The 19,859-nt window shown below is 40.6% G+C and overlaps 1 protein-coding gene across 5 annotated transcripts in view; it reads right to left on the reverse strand.

Annotated features, from left to right (window-relative positions):
* Positions 1-19,848, reverse strand: part of LOC136947102 (limbin-like) — a 34,305-nt gene extending 14,457 nt beyond the window's left edge. For 3 of the 5 annotated variants that reach the window (XR_010876998.1, XM_067240984.1, XM_067240988.1), the window contains exons 1-17: positions 19,617-19,848; positions 18,894-19,078; positions 18,702-18,758; positions 18,388-18,574; positions 17,434-17,534; positions 17,200-17,265; positions 16,979-17,113; positions 10,451-10,590; positions 9,857-10,181; positions 9,469-9,708; positions 9,082-9,257; positions 2,588-2,747; positions 2,103-2,279; positions 1,299-1,588; positions 913-1,102; positions 677-820; positions 251-478 (exon numbers count right to left, since the gene is read on the reverse strand). Coding sequence is in view for 4 of the 5 variants with exons in the window: in XM_067240984.1 (XP_067097085.1) it covers positions 251-478; positions 677-820; positions 913-1,102; positions 1,299-1,588; positions 2,103-2,279; positions 2,588-2,747; positions 9,082-9,257; positions 9,469-9,708; positions 9,857-10,181; positions 10,451-10,590; positions 16,979-17,113; positions 17,200-17,265; positions 17,434-17,534; positions 18,388-18,574; positions 18,702-18,758; positions 18,894-19,067 (2,790 nt within the window). In the remaining variant the exon portion in view is untranslated. Of the gene's footprint in view, positions 1-250; positions 479-676; positions 821-912; positions 1,103-1,298; positions 1,589-2,102; positions 2,280-2,587; positions 2,748-9,081; positions 9,258-9,468; positions 9,709-9,856; positions 10,182-10,450; positions 10,591-16,978; positions 17,114-17,199; positions 17,266-17,433; positions 17,535-18,387; positions 18,575-18,701; positions 18,759-18,893; positions 19,079-19,266; positions 19,291-19,616 lie in introns of those variants that run through there. The other 2 variants (XM_067240985.1, XM_067240998.1) reach the window with 2 other exon arrangements.
* Between the last annotated feature and the right edge of the window lie 11 nt (positions 19,849-19,859).

The following is a 19,859-nucleotide window of genomic DNA, read 5'->3' on the forward strand; positions in this document are numbered from 1 at the left end:
GGCTAAATCTTTCTAAATTTATAATTGAAAATGTTTACAAGGACTTTGTACTTCTGTTTTTGTCTTAGTTAGGAAAGTAATGTTTAGTTAGGGAAGTCTGGTGCCTTTAGTCTCTTCCACATGGTGGAAGGAAGGTATACAGTTTATTATTAATTCAACAACGGTATCGGATCGGTATCGGGTATCGACAGATACACAAAGCCCAAGCATCGTTATCGGGAAAAAGTCGGATCGGTGCATCCCTACTTACCAGGTAGTGGCTCTGTATGTTCTGGAGCATCTCCACTCCTCCCAGACTCCTTCTGGCTCGCAGTTCCTCAATCAGGAGGCTCTGCAGGGTGAGCATGGCTCTGGAGGTCTCTAGGACCTTGGTCCTCCTCTCTGCCTTCTGATACTGGAGCTTGGCCATCTGGATGGATAGGCTGTCTGCCTGGGTCCAGAGCTCCTCCTCCCTTTCTATCCGCATCTCTTCCAGGATCTGAACCCCATAGGGACACAAATAAACAAAATAGAACAATGCAAGTTTTTCCATATTCGGGATGAAAAGGTTTTTACATTGTTTCATGGGTCCGTCCAGACATTAACCCATGGCAAATGTTAACTGCTGTAACCATCTTTTAAGATGACAAAGGTTAGCTTGTCAACTTCAAATGAGTCAACCTGTCTACACCCTCACCCTCTCCATTGCACTTCTCTCTATTTCCTTCTCTTTTTCAAAAAGATGGATACTGTCCTCAAGTCTTTTCTGGAATAGAAGTAGTTCAGAGTAGTCTGGTTTCTGTATGGTCATGGTACATCTTTCTTTAGACCTCGTCTTTCTCTGGGGAAAAAAAAGAAAAAAAAGAAATATTGTTGGTGAGAAAAAAAACTGTACAGGTTGCAATTAATGTGTTTTTGGAGGTTTTTTCTTACCTCTGGCTTTTTACACTTGGTCTGGTCTTCAATCTTCCTCCAATTGGACAGAGAAGTCTGGAGTTTGGATCTAGAGAGGGCGTGGGGCAGAACCAAGCAGCGGTCCATCTTAGACAGACACTTCTGGAACTCGAGTTTCATGCATAGCAGATCTTCATCCGATAAGCTGAGCTGGGAGGAGCAGAGAGTCCTGAGAGGAATACAAGAAGAAATATAGAGAAATAATATTGATACAATGGCTCACAAACAATGATTTAACACAAAAGTGATTTCATTTAACTAAAATAATTCAAATGTCTAGCAACGCTGGAAACGTACGTCTTTCAAGATAATTATATCAGATAAATAATAATAGTCGTAATAATAAAAAATAAAAGGCAGAGTACCTAAAAAATGTGTGTCCCCGGGCCCTCAGCTCCTGCTGCTCCTGCAGCTCTTTTTCCATCCCCTCCTGTAAGGCCTCTCTAGTGCTCCTCAGGGTACGCACAGCCATCTTGCCCTCCTGGTGCAGCCTCTCCTGGGCCTCAGCCAGAGCACTGGCCCCCAGCCCTGGACCTGAGCATGGGTCTGGTTGGAGGAAGGAGCAGGGTGCCCCTGAGGGCCAGAGAGCCAGGGCTGCTGCAGGCTGGATGTTCTTGACCTCCACCAGGGCACTGTGGATCAGACGCATGGTGACCTGTCGTACAAGAGAATGTGGAGGTGAATGTTAGGAAATAACCAGACCCTAACATCCAGACAGTGTTAAGAGAGCCAACAATAAGAGACAATCACATTTAGATTGCTCCGAAATTCTGTTTAACTATTTTCAGAGAAAACTGTGTACTTAAACTGACTCGCCAGATGGATTGTTACACATCTGGGAAGTCATCCTTGGAAAGAATACTTGGCAGGTGATTGGAGGAACCATCTGTCTATCACCGTCTATCATGTGCTAACATCAACCATGCCTGTAGCTGCCAGTAGTTCCTCACAGGACACTGACTGGTCCGAACCACTATGGTACAAACTAATAACTTGGAACTTTGCAATAGGGGATTCTCAAGTGGTCGTGATCTCACAAATCCAGCTATATCACAAGTTTATTGTGGAATAAACGGTTTAACTGAAATGTCTTAATAATCAATAATATGGATAGATGGAGTTGAAAGGCCAATGGCTAATCGGCAAAAGTAGAACAGCTCAGGTTTCACTTTGCGGATGTCGGCAGCAGCTCCTTCGTCCAAGTTGTTGATGAGCTCTCCAAGCTCCAGACACTGGGCCGTCAGGAGGCTCTGCCAGTACAGCAGATGCTGGCTCGGCTCTACTCTCTCCTCTAGCCCTCTGCAGACACACGATAGCTCCTTCTGCCTTTGCTTGTGACCCTGAAGCTGCAGAGAAATTGGTTCCATTACAACCTAAAGGGATATGTCTTCAAACTACATTGCGGTTGTTAGAATAATAATTGTTACTTTATTTAAGTCAAGTTCAAGTTAGGTTGGTAAAAGAAATGTGGAAAATATGTGAGGGTTGCCAGTCTCCCTTCCTTTCAGTTAGACATTTATAAGTCATACAAGGAGATACTTTACACAATTTTTATAAAAAGTTAAAGGACCTAGTTATTACTTTAATAAAACAATGTGTTGTTTCTGAATAATAAAGCTTTTACTTGCACATCACCCAACAACACCCAACTCACTGTCTCAGAGATAAGGTCTCTTCTCTTCTTGACCAGACCACAATGCATGGCTCTCCGTTCCCGGGTCAGTGCTTCATCCAGACCCTGCCTGACCAGCATCAGATCCTTCTGGGCCTCATCTTGAACTCGGTTTATCTCTTCCTCAGACACAGCACCCCCCCTGGTGGAGAAAAAGAAGAAATGTTGTGGCTGCATTTGTAAAGATGACAGTGACCCAATTAGGGCTGAAACGATTTGTCGATGTTATCGATCGTCAACAGTAAAAAAAAAAAAAAAAAAAAAAGGTCTACAAATAATTCTGTTGTTGACAAGTCGTTTGATCTGATATGACCTATTTTAAGGGTTTGCAATACCAATGTACTGTAACCACTGTTACACTAGACTGTAATGCTCCCGAATGAAATCCAATAGAAGACGAGATGACAGGGTGCTCTCTCTGATAATGACAGGAATCTCTCTGTGTGTGTTTGTACAAATTAGAATGGGTTTAGTTTCCGACAATCACAGAAATAACCGGGCAGTCTGCAAAGCTCATATTCTGCATATGTGCTGTTCATAATCCAACGGAGTGCAGTGCCGCGATTGACGTTGTTTGGATAAACATTTTGACTTCAAATAATGAAACGATTATTCACTGCCAGTTTGGCTTGCGCTCTGTGTCCCAGCCCCTTCACTCTGGTCCTCAAGAACCTTTTTATAATCTAACGGAGTGCAGTAAAGCGATTTAACTAATGCGATTAACAAAGGAATTCGCAATTAAATGAAACAGCATATTAAGGAAAATAGGGACATTCAGTTTCATTATTTAGAAGCAAATTCGCTTTTACAACCGATATTCAGCTGCTTTCAAAGGGGCTGAGTAGCGAACAGAACAACAAAGGTGGATATGCTTTAAGTGAATTTTGTTACATAAATTCATGGCTTTACTGATGTCAAAACTGCCTGCCTGCACAAATGTACAAGCGCTGTATGGTGAATTAGGCCTACAATTATGACAACTGGCTTAACCATTGTGCATGTAATGACTTCTGTTATGAACTTAATGTTTAGATGTTTGTGGTGGTAAAACAATTTAACAGAACCAATATAGTACATTTTGATCAACATAACATGAGCTATTTATAACGTAGCAAACAGCAGACAAATGAAGGCTACATAATCATTTGCATGAATTTAGGCTACCACACGGGCGGAGCAAGGGTTGTGTCTCAGGGGGGGCGGAAACTGATTGGGGGCCCCCCTGTTATTAATATTTTGCAGTGCAATAAAATATAACAATAAAAAGTAACCAATGGCAACCTCTATTGTGAACAGCACATATTAGCCAGTGTTCAGTCATCATAGCCCCTAATGTGCGAACAAAATGTAGGCCTAGGCCACTAGCCTCGCATTCAGCATTCATTAGAATCTTTCACACACAGTAGGCCTACACAAATCCATGCATAACATGGGTTTAATGATCTGTCCATTTACCAAATACACTATATTCAAATTCAACGATAAGAGGTCATAAGCCCCCCAAAATGAAGTTAAAGACAGTAGCCTATAGTCATCCTAACAGTGACAACTAATAATAAATAAACATAGGCCTATATAACAATTCTTTCAGCAACAATTTGGGCAAGCTACACGCGAAACCAAGCCCCCATGAAAAAAAAACGAGTGTGCAACACACACACACGCGTGACGCGCACTGCAGTTGACCACCTACAGGCATGCTACGATTGAACAAAAATTCCATTAGACTATAATCATTTTCTTTTCCAAACTGACATGTATTGTGCATCTCTCAAAACCAGCAAACTCATAGCCTACACACAGGTCAAAACACAAACACATTATTTATCAATTTCAGACGGCTGAAAGTCCTTTCTGCCTTAGCACTGCTTATCGGTATTGTGAAGTAAATGCGATAAAGAATGGCAAGGTTGGGGAAAGCATGGTCCATGTCGTTGTCAATGAGAAATGGTAGGATGCTGTGTGTGTTTAGTTCATGTTTTTCCATGCTCAGCTCACGGTACATATTAGCCTACGAAGTGTAACAAATTCATCAACCACATAATCGGCCTTAGACAGATATTCCAAATATAACTCTGCAAGCGCTCTGACTTTCCGAGCAGCATCAGGGTGACAAATGTTTCGGGTTCATCACAAAAAACTTCTCAGCCATTCTCCTGAAATCAGCAAAGCGATGCTCAAACTGCGAAAGTTTACTCAACGTCTATCCTACTGTACGTCTACTACGTCTCTACGTCATGTAAACAAATTGAAAATGTATATATATTTAGTAAAATTGTCTTTTAGTTAATCCCCATGCTTGATGGAGTAACAGGAATGAATGAGACACTAAAACCACCTGATGATCACGATAATCCTTGTTCATACAACTAGCCCAGGAACACTGCGCCACAATAATAATCTCACTTACAAAGAAGGAATCTGATAGGCGATATTTGCGAGAGATTATTTAAGTCAAGTTCAAGTTATTTTTGAACTTGACTTTGCACACAACTATATGGAAAAACTATATTTAGTAAAATATAGTTTAGTAAAATTGTCTACCATGAATACAATCAACGTTTTGTTGCCAAAGAGAAATTATGAAAAAAAAAAAAAAAATCATAGATCGCGGGGCCCTCTCGGGTTCGGGGCCCGGGGTTTACGGCGCCCCCGCCCCCACCCCCCCTCCGCTACTGCTACTACAGCATTGGCAATTTGGACTAGATGTGGAGGTTGAACAAGTACTTCAGACATGACAGAGAATTTGAAAACCACTATAATTCCAGAAATCTGTGTGTGTCACTGACATCATTGCTGGCACTGTGCCCAATCTATAATTCCAGGAATCTGTGTGTGTGTGCCACTAATTTTATCATGGGCACTGTGTACTATTTATAGTTCAATGAATCTATATTTGTGTGTTTCACTGACATCTTAATCACAGACTGCATCATGGGCACTGTGTACTAGTTGACTTCAATACAAAACCTAGCGGCTGGTGGGTCGAACCATAGAGCCGTCCATAGACACGCATGGTATTTAATACTACTTCCGGAGGACGTCCTCCCACCAATCAAAGCTTTTGCATTATGAACTGACATGCTGTGCATCCAATCATAAAATGGTATCCAGAGAGCATTATTGGAGGGCAAATACTCTTCAACAGCTCCGGAGCCGAGTGCACCAGCTGGGCATAAAAAAGTTGGTCTTAAAGGCCGATTTATACTTCTGCGTTTTTACGGAGACGGAGACAGGTAACGCCCTCTCAGTCAAGGAACGCCCTCTCCGAGCCCCTCGGAGAGCTCTACGTGCACCTCCTGATTTTCCTGACTATCCGTCCGTCCGTCCGTCATTTTACGGATACCCCTTGGCTGTGATTGGTCCGTATTAAGAACCGCTTGCGTCAGGGGCGGGGTTGCCGTGACCAACAAGACGAACCGAATCCTTTGACCGCCATTGCTGTAACTTTTCACAATTCATATTTCAGCTAAACAGTACATGTAAATCAGCATCTGAATTAAAATGGGACGAGAAATGGACAGTGAAGTTGTTGAAAATGTGCGTATTTTATTGATGAAACGGCTAATTTGTACATTTGCTCCGACTTCTCGATAACCTAGGTAAATAAACACTCGACGACGACTTACAAAAAACCGTTGCGCCACCTACTCTTCTGCCGGTGAATTGTTTTCAGCACCCACAGCCTTCGGAGTACTATAAATTCAACCAATCCGTCCGACTCCGTCCGTCCGTAACGGAGTCGGAGAAGTAAAATTCGGACTCTTACGTCGGTCTTAGCTACGTCCGACTTTTGTGATTTGAATTTACACCAAGTGCACCAAGCTTGACAAACCACGGTCGTAGTTACGCCTGGTCTTAAGATGCGCGTCCTTGTGAAAATGCAAAAGCGTAGATCGTTTCCAAGCAACACATTTAAGAGCCTATCCAAAGCGCACTCTATAGCTAGCCTACGTCTCCCTTCAAAACAAGCTATGGATAAAGAAGACCAAAAGAAAAGGAAAATACATTTTACTGATAATATAAGCGGGCTCAAGCGAAAATGTTATAATATCAACAGAAACAATCAGTTAAATCGATCACCAATAAAATTAACAGTCGATTCGTGCGATCACGGACGACTCTTTCTCACCTTAATGCCCTTTCCACATGTTGCCTAGAAATAAGACGCACTGCTCTCCGAGAGCCCTCGGAGAGCCCCGGAGAGCTCGTGCGTGCACCTCCTGAATTTCCTAACTATCCGGCGTAATTTTGGATAGTTACGGACATCCCCTTGGCTTTGATTGGTCAGTATTAAGAACCGCTTGTGTCAGGGGCGGGGTTGCCGTGATCAACAAGACGAACAGAATCCTTTGACCGCCATTGCTGTAAGTTTTTACAATTCATATTTCAGCTAAACAGTACATGTAAATCAGCATCTGAATTAAAATGTGATGAGAAATGGGCAGTGTAGTTGCTGAAAATGTGCTTATTTTATTGATGAAACGGCTAATTTGTAAATTTGCTCAGACTTTTCGATTGTTGTGGGAAAAACATCATACTGTTAATTATTAAGATGGGTAATGATTATGGATTTAATGAAACTTGTAATCACTTTTCTAGTACATGCTATATTATTGTAAACCAGATGCAAAGCTGTTGACTGATTATTGTCATCCCTAGACAATGGTAGAAGAAATAAAGCCCAAAATATTAAGATCTGGATAATTAGGGGCTGAGTGGGGGAGAAGAATATGTGTGCTTCCATAAAGAACCAAGAAGCCCAGCTATAACTTATGAGACATATTTGTGGCCTTTCCCCCAGGAGCCTAGTGCAGCTGGCTGTTCAAGGTCAGAGTGGGCCTAAATTGGGAGAATTGTCTATGAAGGAAAGTACCTGTCATTTGAATCCCCTAAGACAAGGGACCCACTGGGTAAGAATGCATAATGTATATGTAACCAACAAGTATTGTACCATATTACCATTCAATGGGGAGAAGACTATAAAAGTGAAATGTCCGGAGAAAACTTCAGTCTGATCCCTGGGATCTTTCTCACGTTTGTTGGAATCTCTGTCACTCTGAATTCCAATAAACACTTTGCGTCAAACTTTGCTGAGTTCCAGTGCTGTTTTTTAAATTTTGATATTGATTGAAGACGTAGAAGATTATTCACGATAACCTAGCTAGCATCGCAGTGCAGCGCCACCTACTCTTCTGGCGGTGAATTGTTTTCAGCACCCACAGCCTTCGGAGTACTATGAATTCAACGAATCTGTCCAACTGCGTCCGTCTGTCTGTAATGGAGTCGGAGTAGTATAAATCGGCCTTTATGCCCAGGCGTACGCCCAGCTGGTGCACTCAGCTCCTGGGGTGCTCTCTGCTTTGAGAAAATAAGTGATTTTTGTTGTTGAATAGAGACAAAGAGTGATAGTTGAGCATTTTTGTAATATTATTCCATTCAAATTAGGTTCTTCACATTACAGGAGACTGAGGAAGGATATAAATAGTTTACTTGGTTTTAGAAATTAATTTTTGTGTTATAAATCCAAAGGTTTGAGGGGTACTGTAGGATATGGCATCACAAAAGCAGGGAGCATATAATTGCAGACATAAGATTCAAGCTTCTGAGGAAAAACCGCATTGACCAAATTTGCCTACCTGGTGATTAATAAAGAGTTATTATCAGTATCTTGTTTGTCTTTTTCTTTTTTTAACACAGGGTGTTGTAGTATAAAATTTGTTGTTCACTTCATTCCCATGCCCTCAGTGATTAGATGCATCTTTTTTTTATCCTTGATGTTGTACAATCAATAGGCTACAGAGTATGATTATATATTATTTGCTACTTAGAGCTATGGAAGATGTGTTTGTATACATTTTCCACGAGATTCATGACTTCATCGTGTAATGCAGCTCAACTTGGCCAGTATTTCTTTCTGGCAAACTGCCCATTCAATAAACGTCACAACGTTTATCACAATGTGATATTGCATATCCTTGGGTCCTGAGCAATACACCTGCCCAATTTTTTCTTTCTAAGTGAGAGCATACCCCCCAAAATATTTTTTAATGGCCAGTTGGACTGTTTTCCAGCAAGTAAATCATAATTTGTTGATGCAAAGCAATGGAAATAAAATACCCAATACCCATGTGCTGAGCAAGATACTGGCAGATTTTCAACTTTATACAATACTTTATACCCGGTTCTCTGGATAATTGAGTCACAGACACACACAAAAAATAGAGATTACTGGAGTAATATTCAACCTAGGTCATCGATCCTCTGACTCCTACAACTGACACCTTTCATAAACATCCCTTTAGCCAGCTACCCCACCAAAAAGCTATTCAACGGGCTTGGTGGGAAGAATGTACACTGTAAAGTGGGTTTAACCAAGTCAACTCAGTTACACACACTTGTAGTTATTTTATATACGGCTTTTGCTAAATGTAAACAAGTGAATTTGCAGGCTTTGTACCATAATGGGGACTTACCTCCTGATGTCATTGAACCAACAGTCCATTTGGCTGGAGGTATTTGCAAAGGTATCTGAGATGAGGCCCTTTAGGCTGTGAAGGCTATGCACCAGGAATTTCCTCTGGGCGTGGCGCTCGCCCAGCATGGCTCGCTGGTTGGCCGTGACCACGTCCAACACCTTTTCCAGCTGATCCTGGTGAGCAAATGGTAAACAAGAGAACATGGAAACAAATGCATTTATGAATCACTGCATATTATCTCTAAAATTAAAGGTGGACATCTTTCATGACAACACACTGTCTTGCAAAATAATACTATTGTTCACAATCTAAGCAACCCTCTATAAGAAAATCCCACCTTCCCATGAGAACCTTGGAATCATCAGTAACATGCTTAGAAATCACCTGACAGGTATAATAGTCATGCAGTAGACTTTTGGCAGCACTTTTCTCCATCTCGCCCATTCGGGTTGCCTCCTCCAGTTCCTCAGAGAAGATCTTGTGGAGTTCTACTCTCCGCCATTCAACAACCTGCCTCTGGACCTTCGCAGATGCCTCTTCGTGTCTGACCAGAAGAGTGTGCTGTAAGTGACTCTGGTTCAGCTTGTGGAGTTTCTCTAGAAGCACACTGCATTGGAGGACATCCTGAGAAAGCAGACAAGTAGCTAAATAAATCTGACAACATATGCAACAAAGTGGGGAAACATGATAACTGAAGATACAAATGCATCAAATAAAGTGTATGAAAGTATGATTTGTTTAACCAACAGAATTATATAAGAGTTAAGGTTACCTTATCTTCTGCATGTCGACACAACAACTCTGCCTCAGCCTTCTCCGCTGCTTCCAGCCTACGCTCCACCTCCATCTCCTCCCTGGTCTCCAGGTTACACTGGTCAGCCAGGGCGGCCATGCGTGCTACATTTTCCTCCTTCAGCTTCCCCTCCATTCCCATCAGTTGGCCATGAAGCACGCTCAAAAGTCGCTGCTGGGACTGGCTGCTTGTCTGGCCCTGGGAGTGGAGGCCATCAAGGAGCAAGGCAATCACGTCCTTGTAGATTTGGACGCGGGCGGTCTCCAGGCTTGAGGTGGATCGCAGTAGGCTGGACATCTCCAAGCTGACATGTATGGATGAATGCACAAAAAGGTGGTGTTGGTTATGATCAGAACAAGACCTGACAAATTAGCTGGGGAAAATAAACTGACAAAATACCCAAATGACCCAATTCTTGCCAAGATAAATATTTTCATCTTCAAGCAGTTTAGTTTGAGGGAGCAAGTCCATGTTCAACCATGTGGAGTGTGGTTTACAGTATTTAGTTTGTGTGGTTCATATAAAATCACTGCCAAACCTTTTTACACATATCGTAATTTGGGGTGGACTGACTTCTCTAGAGCTTGATACATGTTCTGGGGGTCTTCCAACACCATGATGTCCACCATTTTGTCCTCAAATGCTGCTTCCTCTTTAGCTGCCTCGCTCATGTCGCAAACTGCATACTCTGGGTCTGAATCACCTCTTTTTTTCTGTGAAAAAGACATTTGGAGGAAAAAGGGAAAATGATTAAAGGGAAACACTAAGAAATATGAAAATTTTGAACAAACATGAACATTACATTCTCATTTACAAAAATCCTCACTGCAAAGGATTTGGGCTTAGAATCACAATGCGCTTTAATCGCCATGAAAGTTTGCACAGACAAGGAATTTACTTTGGCAGACAGATATAGATCGGTTGTCAAAAACAGTTGCCATGTTTATGAACCTTTAATAAATTATGGCATCCCACTATAGATTCTGCAACTCATTTGAACTCATTTTGTATCCTTTGTTAAAACAGAGGTTTATTTAAAACTGGAGCAAAGTAGAGTGAGATAGAAGAGACAGAGACAGGCTCTTCTTGAGAGGGTTTGATTTTGTAAGTTGCTCTGGATAAGAGCGTCTGCTAAATGACTAAATGTAAATGTTGATACTGGATACTGAATTCAGAGCTTAGGCTCTTCCTGAGGCAGCTGCTACCATGGTAGCGCCAGCAATCTTGAGTCATTTTTTAAGCCAAATTGCCTCAAAAAGCCTCTCACCCGGTCTCACACTTCAAAGCATTTCCTCATGCCAGCAAGACTCACAAGACTCAAGCCACACATGCAAACCTTGGAACCCTCAGTTCTGCTTTACACTCCTTATTCCGTACACCTTTACACCATTTCAGCTGACACCATTATTGTCTCTGCAATGACTGAATTACCTTAGAGAAGTACTTAACACATCATGAGCTAGTGATCACAGGGCTTAACCAGATTGATGGGGGCATTTATGTTGTCATTCCTAAATAGCTAATAAGATGTTCCAGTGCCAGTTACAGGAGCTTGTCCTTTTGACCAGGTGGCTAAAGTAGGGAAAAAATAATCTCATGTCAAATCAACCCCATATCTTATGGAAGCAAATCGTTACCTAAATTCAAATGCAAATGCATTTCCAGAAATGCATTTTAAGAATGTGGCTGCATTATTTGACTCATAAATGAAATTAGTAATCAATCATCCTATTTGCATTTGAATTTTTTTCTTCAAGAGTGCTCAATCTTTCACTTAATTAAAATGAAAAAGAAAGACATTTGAGATTTAATTTTCAAAACATCCCCCAGCAAATAGATACCAAAATTCAATTTGAAATGTAAAATTTGAAAATTAAAATGCATTTCCAGAAATTCATTTTCAAGAACGTGGCTGCAAAATCGTGACCACAATTCAAATGAAAATGCATTTCCAGAAATGCATTTTAATTTTAAGAACGTGGCTGCAAAATTGTGACCACAATTCAAATGCATTTGCAGAAATGCAAAATGAACGAAAAAGCATTCTGAGTGGCGCAGCAGAGTGACGTCAGTAGCCGCTCTTCTTCAGCTCCCTGCTGACCGAGCTACCCATCTTGTTCGGTAGGGGGCGGTGTGCACATCTGCATTGCATTGTTCCCGGCAAATGTGCTGGGAAATTGTTTGAATTGCCGGGTCTTTAGAGCAGCGTTCCCCAACCAGTGCCCACCGGTCCGCGTACCGGTACCGGTCCGTGGGTCATTTCGTACCGGGCCGCACAAAAAAGAATTAATAACATTATTTCCTTTTAATTGATTATCAGAGTCTGAAAGACGTTTTATTCTGAAAAATGACCTGATTCTCTCCTTCTCCACGGGCCTTTTCCCCTGAGCAAAAAAGCTCTGCAAAGATGTGTGTTTACTAATTTTTTAGCAAGTTTGTGGGCTTTATTGAGCGGTATCATGCGCGTCTCTTCCTCTTGACACATGACAAGTGATGGTTACCACTCAATGAAGCCTGTTTGAGACAACAACTCTATCGGTGTTTTGGATGAAGGCCATCCTGAGATCGCCACTAAAGCACTGAAAACCCTGCTTCCATTTCCAACATCAAGCGGGATTTTCTGCCGTGACAGCAATCAAACAAAATTATGGAATAGGCCTAAACTGGATATAAGGAACGCACTTCGGGTGTCACTGTCGTAGCTTATAGTCACACACAACAGTGGGACTGACACATCGAAAGCTAGCTAGTAACAATATAACGATGGAAAACCAGGCTAAGAAACTTAAAGATGGGGCTGAAAAATTAAGAGACAAAAATACATCACATTCACTAGACATGGTTTAGTCAAGTGAAAAAAACGGCTGTTTATTTGACATAAAACTCCAAAAACTATTTTTCGCTCAAAACAGCTAAACTATTTTTGTAGGTGTGGAAGTCCCTAACTAGGATCACATCAAACCCAGAATGTGCATGCATTAGCACCGCAGCTGTCCAGGGCCTATCTTTCCTCCCAGTCCGTCCCTGCCGGTCCGTGAAAATATGTCTTACATGAAAGCGGTCCGTGGCGCAAAAAAGGTTGTGGACCGCTGCTTTAGAGGACACATCACAGATCATGGCGCTCCCTCAAATTGTGCAAACACTGTTAGAACTAGAGAGGGTACAATTTCTGGGGAAATTGTAGGGTGTGCTTGCTTGCGTCGGTTGCACAGGGGTCCGTTTTTGAATGACATTTTTAGAACTGATATTTCTGTATATTTTATATAAAAATGCATACTTATTATTTATAAAGATTACATAGATTTGAAAGCATTTTTTTTGCTGCTCATTTACAACTGAAAATACGAGTGAAGTGTAGAATGAAATAGATGTCTTCTCATTTCCGCTGCAAGAGGCAGCCTCATCGTTGAATCAAAACGAATAAATTTGGCAGACCGGTGTAAAAATTGACCTAATCTCTATGACTTAAACGTCATTTTAAGTTTTTCCCTTCTCATGATATTTTCAGGCATTTAGCCTACTCATTGCATTCATTCATTAATAAAGAACCCCCTTTGAAGATTATTCTACGACGTTACCCGGTAGTAGAAGATGGAATCGCGATTCAAACAGTACCATCTGCTAACTGAAAATATGACCCCCAAAACGTAAATAAGCTTGACATTTATTTAGTGGAAAATCGCTCATTCATAAAAAGCTCACTGGTAGCGATCATTGTCAGTAACAACGCAAAATGCGATATAGCCCTGTGTGGAGAAGCTGCCCCGGTAAATTGTACTACTACGGTACAGTACTAGACTACTGCTGTGTTCGTCTTGGTAGCGATTGCGTTGGTTGAATTGGATTTAACGTTCCGTTGTACGGTTTAAGCTGAAATTAATTATTTTCATGAACAGATTGAACGTTTAGGCTGTGGCAATGAAGTTCAGGTTAGTAGTTAGATAGACTTTTGATTTAAGTAAGGGGAGTGCCGAACATGTTCTGTCGCCGTTTGACTTCCTAAACAGCTGTGTAGTGTAGATGTTTTTGTAGTGTGTCTCGCGTAAGCTACAGCGTTGCAGTGAGCTACACTGGTTTGAAACCACAGGTAATGGTAATTTCACCAACAAATCCTTTACTAATGTCAGAATAAATCCTACAACGAAAATGTATATGTGAGGAATGTTTATTTTAACGATTGAAAACAGATACATCATAGACCACTGTAGTATGTGTTGCCCGGGCAACACAGGCTAATGTCATGATGCTAATATTTCAGTGAAATAGTAGACTACTGTTTCCGAAAGTAGATGTACTTCCTTAATAATATCAGCTTATATTGTACATTACACATCACAATTGTGTGTCATATCACAATGTAAAATGAGTAAATATTTATCACCCTGGCCTCTTTGCTTGTGGCGTTTCTGCAGCTGCCTTGCAGTAAAGCTATAGTTAGCCTAGCTATCCCCCAAGTTAACAGATGCGAAACGAATGTTCTGCCAAAGGTAGTCACGCGTGTTTTCGTGACGTTAGTGACGTAGTGACGTTAGTAACGTCAGCGACTGTGGCTAGCAAATTAGCCACCGTTAGCTTCACTTTTCGCCACAAAAACTTAACTGAAGCCTAAACCATGCAACGCAACGTAAATTCCAATAGAAGCAACTCAATCGCTACCAATACGAAACTTTTGACACCGCCGTTGTGTATGTAGTCCAAATATTGACTGAGTTTTAGGGGGGCGAAAATAAATAATAATAAATATATATGTGAGAGAACAAAGTTTGTGCTCTCGCCGAAGGCTTGAGCACACCCAATTAGCTGAGCAGGTAGAATCTAATAATATATCTGAGTCTGATGCCCGTGACCGAGTAGAACAAGTCATAGAGAGCTTGGCTGCATACTCTGCCATCACAGATTTACACATTAATAGTAGCTCTGCCACTGTTTTAGTCATTGTTTGACATCAAGTTGCTCAGTCTATGATGCGTCCTCTAAAGACCCGGCAATTCAATCAATTTCCCGGCACATTTGCAATGTAATGCAATGCAGATGTGCACACCGCCCCCTACCGAACAAGATGGGTAGCTCGGTCAGCAGGGAGCTGAAGAAGAGCGGCTACTGACGTCACTCTGCTGCGCCGCTCAGAATGCTTTTTCGTTCATTTTGCATTTCTGCAAATGCATTTGAATTTGAATTGTGGTCACGATTTTGCAGCCACGTTTTTAAAATGAAAATGCATTTCTGGAAATGCATTTTCATTTGAATTGTGGTCACAATTTTGCAGCCACGTTCTTAAAATGCAAATGCATTTCTGGAAATGCATTTGCATTTGAATTTTGGTACCATAATATCTGACTTAGTTTTGTGCTTCACTTTAAAATAACTTTTAAAAAAACTTCAGTAAACATTTTGCCAAACAAAGGGAACATGGAAGACTTGCTCATATTGGTGTACATTAGTCCAATGCCTGCCGGCAACGACTGCTAGTGCAGTGCCAGTTAATGGCAGTGTTCGATGGCTGCAAATGCCAGTGCAGTGCCTGTTGGCAGCTCACAACATGCATGGGGCGATCGGGTTTGTATATTTATAATCCCGTTTTTTAAAACCACTAATTCAGACATCACACACTTGCATATATTTGAGTCCTGAGCAAGACACCGGCTGACGTCAGTGCCCGGTTTGCGAGATAATCATACAATAGACGCACAGACAGACACATACAATGACTAGTGCAGTGCCCGTGATGCCGATGCCATTGATGCTGCCATTAAAATGTTGGTTACAGTAGTTAATTAAGCATTAGCTCACTTGGAGTTTGTGCACTTGGGTAAACACAATTGACAGTTCTATTACAGATATTACTGCGCATTTACATGGATTATTAGAAAACTACGGAGCCCCTGAAGGGACCTGTGAAAAAATATTAATAATAGAACAATTTCTCGTTCGGACATGATAGATTCACGTGCGGACGAGAAAGTTTCACGTGCGGAGGTGTTAAAGTTTCCAGTGTGTGGATACCATTACCTATAGCTTCACTGCCTTCATTCAACACACTTGTATTGTTTACATGTCTGTTACAGTTTTATTATTGACTCGTAGCCTATTTATATAAATGTTATAGGCCTAACACTAGGCGATAATATAGGCCCTAGTTAAAGCAGAGCTTCGTTTCACTTACGTTTACATGTATTTATTTTTACTGTCTGGATTAGAGCATTCCACTATAATAGCTTAAGTCATGGGGCTATTGACATGTGAACCAGCTGTCATAAAATACTTTGCCTTTGTTTGATTTGCCACATTAACCTTTACATAGTGAGTTCCAAATATTTCCGACGGCCCCCACAGCCCACAGCGCAAGTTATTTTTTTCAAAATGGTAGCTAGCTAGCTTAGATAATTGCCGGGCTAAATTACCTAGCATTAAACTCTAGGAATGCTACTACCATGCTTGTGTTACTTGCTAGCCTTCTATTTACATTTTGAAACCACACTAAACCGTCCAATATTCTATTGGAATGTTCGAATCACATATTTGTGATGTTACTCAATAATGGGTTAAAGGCAGGATATGCAAGTTTTGCAAACCTAGCAATTTTAGCTAGAGTTTGAAAGGATTCAAAACAACAAAGGATTAAAAGCCACTCCTACAAAACATGAATGCCCTGCCTGACTACTGCCCGGAGGTAGGTACAGAGACAGACAGACAAGTAGCCCGTCCAATCATTGCATTCAGTCTGTTTGCCGTCCAATCATTAGCATCGGTCCAACCTTAATGATTGGTCCTGTTTCTCACAGTTCTGCAACACCCACAGGTATCGGATTGATTAGATTTTACTCTCAAATCATTCTATTTATTGGTTGCTATCAGGATGTGAAGTTTATTTAAGCAAATATGACAAATAATGCTTCTCAACAACATTGCCTACCCTGCCTTTAAGTGTTGTCCAAAAGTCTTTTTTTTTTTTTTTGTACATGGTCATGGTCAAGTATTAATATTTTATGTTCATTAGACATTATTATATTTGTACTGAATCCACATTGATAATGCTTGACTCATTATGATAGCATGTTCAATAATGAGGACAGCCTAGAACCAGAGAGACCAATGACCTACCCTTTGCTGTAGAGAGTTCATCCTGGCTTTGGAATATAGCAGGTTCATGGCTAGAAAACCAAGTGACAACAGTACTAATGACAGGAAGAACCCACCAACAAATCCAGCAAAGTGGACACCATGGTTTGGATAAATCTGAAAATGAAAGAAAACATTTTAATAACTATAAGTATATATTGCATTTTGATATATATATACACACACCTATATTAGAAATGTACCTTGTCAGTGGAGTTCACCCTCAATGTAAAATTTGCCACCAGGGGACCAAACATATTGACATCATTCTGTGGGCGGGGAAAACTAAATTACCATTGGGACTCAAGTGCTAAACCTTGTATGTATACAAAAAATACAAATCAATAGTGATCAACGATTTACATCTTAGCATTTGGTTAAGATAAAGCCCACATTTAAACCTTTTTGAGAAGCATAAGGAGAAATGCATACAATACCTGAGAGGCATTGGAGAAGGTGAGAAAAGCTGGCAACTCAATTATCTCACTCTTGTGGTTCTTGATGAGAGCAGTATATTTTACAACATGATATGACCCTGCTACAATAAACATATGATACACACACAATGATAACACACCTGGTCCACGTGTTTTGTAAGTGTGGTTACTAAAACTCAGCGAACACTTTATTAATGCCATTATTTACACATTCATGTACAGAAATGCATATCTTGTAATATTCTATTCTAATCTAGTCTATTCAGCCATTTAATTATGTGTCTGATTATACCGGTCAATATACTGGTTCCTAGAAACAGATCATTATCAAAATATTTTATAATATTAAGGTTACCTCAATTTCCATATATATAATAAATAAAAATATTTTAATCAAACACTTCAAATACAATTTTGCATAATGCAATCATTTTAGCAGAAGGTTTTCTCTGCAGAGACATACAGGGAGGCATTCGGACCAGCGACCTCCTGATCTGCAGTCAGAAGCCCTAACCCAATTAGTTTTATATTTGTATCACTATTAGTGTTCTCACAAAAAACGGTACTCCGGTACCAAGTTGGTACTCAAACGACAACATTTCGGTAGTACTGAAATTTGTACGCCTTTAGGCCTACATGCATTGTGATTGTTAATGTTCTGTTTCCATAAGTACAGCCTTAAATATTGTAGGCGACTGTTACTGTCAACAAATGAGTAACCTGTTTTTGTTTTTTGCCTTGGTATCAAAAATGGTATTGAGTACCATGAAATCTCACTGGTATTGGTACCGACTACTGAAATATTGGTACCGTGACAACACTAATCACTATGTACTGTCACCAAAGAAGAGAGGTCACTTCAGGCCTGGTAATTTGAAAACTCTAAAATACAATTAATGAGGGGATAAATAGTTGTTACAATTACAAGTGATTACATGCATACTTTTCTTTTACCTGGTAGTGAGTCAATGGCGAATGTCTGGTAGCCCTTCTCTACTACCCTTCCTCCACTCTCTAGAGGTGCTATCCCAGAGACAGAGTCCCTGATGGCCAGCTGAGACAGGTTGGTGCCACCCACAGGCCCAATGTTGTGGATCAGCAGGAAAAACATCAGATGAGGGAACTCGGTCCCTGCTTGAACCTAGTGTTCATAAGAAACAATAAATGTTGTTAGGATACATATGTTGGTTATATAATCATATATATTAGTCAAGTTAGTCATTCTTGGTGGAGCCAAATGGTTAAGACTTGAAGTTCCCGTGACATACCTGGGCCCATTTATGAAATTTTACTCCAAATGCTGATGGCCCTGTCACAGTTTGAACCTACAAAAAGCAAAGAAAAATCAGCAATTTGTTTCTGAGTGAATAATATATAAAACAGTGACCATCTCACATCAATGTCAGCAGTGACAATCACAAAAACGATAATGTATTCACATAACTTAACAGTAGCCCTACCTGAGGCAGTGTATGTCCAGTGTTGTATCTTGTGAGGGTACTCCTGGGTCCTCTATGTTGCATTATGTTAGATAGGTGACTTATGGAACCATAGAGAGAGTGTCCCCATGGGCCAGCTGGGGCAAGAGAAGAGATGGACTCTGCCTCACAAGGGAACACCAAAGATCCAAACATCCCAGGTCCTTCTGTAAAATAAAATTCAAACTTCAGTGGCTGACCAACTACAATATGGGTTGTAAAAACACATTATGGATGAAGTATGTCAATTACTTAAACAACTGACAACTGACTTGTACATTATTAGTCAAGAGTTATACTTTTATAATAGGCCTAGACGTCACACAATAAAAACAGATGCACATAATTAACAAACCGTGAATCCTTTGAAAACTTGGCTCTTCATACAAGACATATGTTGATCATTTTAGACCGACTCATCTCCTGAACATTTGAGCACGTTGGACTGGACAAACGTCGCACAAGTGCACATTAATTTCATAAACTAGTTACAGCATCTGGATAGTTAGGTCAGAAGAACCCTTCGTAAGTGAGGAGTAGCATGATATGCCAACAGGAAAGCATTACACGAATAATTTCCATTCATGTTGTCTTCCAAATTATCGTAATAGAATGCAAATGAAATGTTTACGACACCGTGAAATTAACAAACGTATAGGAACTTTCAGAAAAAAACATGGTGGTTATTCTATAAACAACGTTTACCTGAAGCATTCGTTAGGGTGCTGTAAGTTTATATAGCCAACCGTTAGCTAAACATCTCCAAATTCAGAACTGTCCCCTACTAACTTGCATGAGACACATACATTGTATGGCCTTTCCATTTGACAAAAAAATACGCGTTAATGGAGCGCATATCAATGGATCTTGAAGAACCATCCAAAGTCTTAGATAACCAATAAAGTTGTATTTACTGCAAAACATTTGTAGCCTAATGGAAAATAGACT

Source organism: Osmerus mordax, chromosome 1, assembly GCF_038355195.1.
Source record: "Osmerus mordax isolate fOsmMor3 chromosome 1, fOsmMor3.pri, whole genome shotgun sequence".
Lineage (NCBI taxonomy): Eukaryota > Metazoa > Chordata > Actinopteri > Osmeriformes > Osmeridae > Osmerus > Osmerus mordax.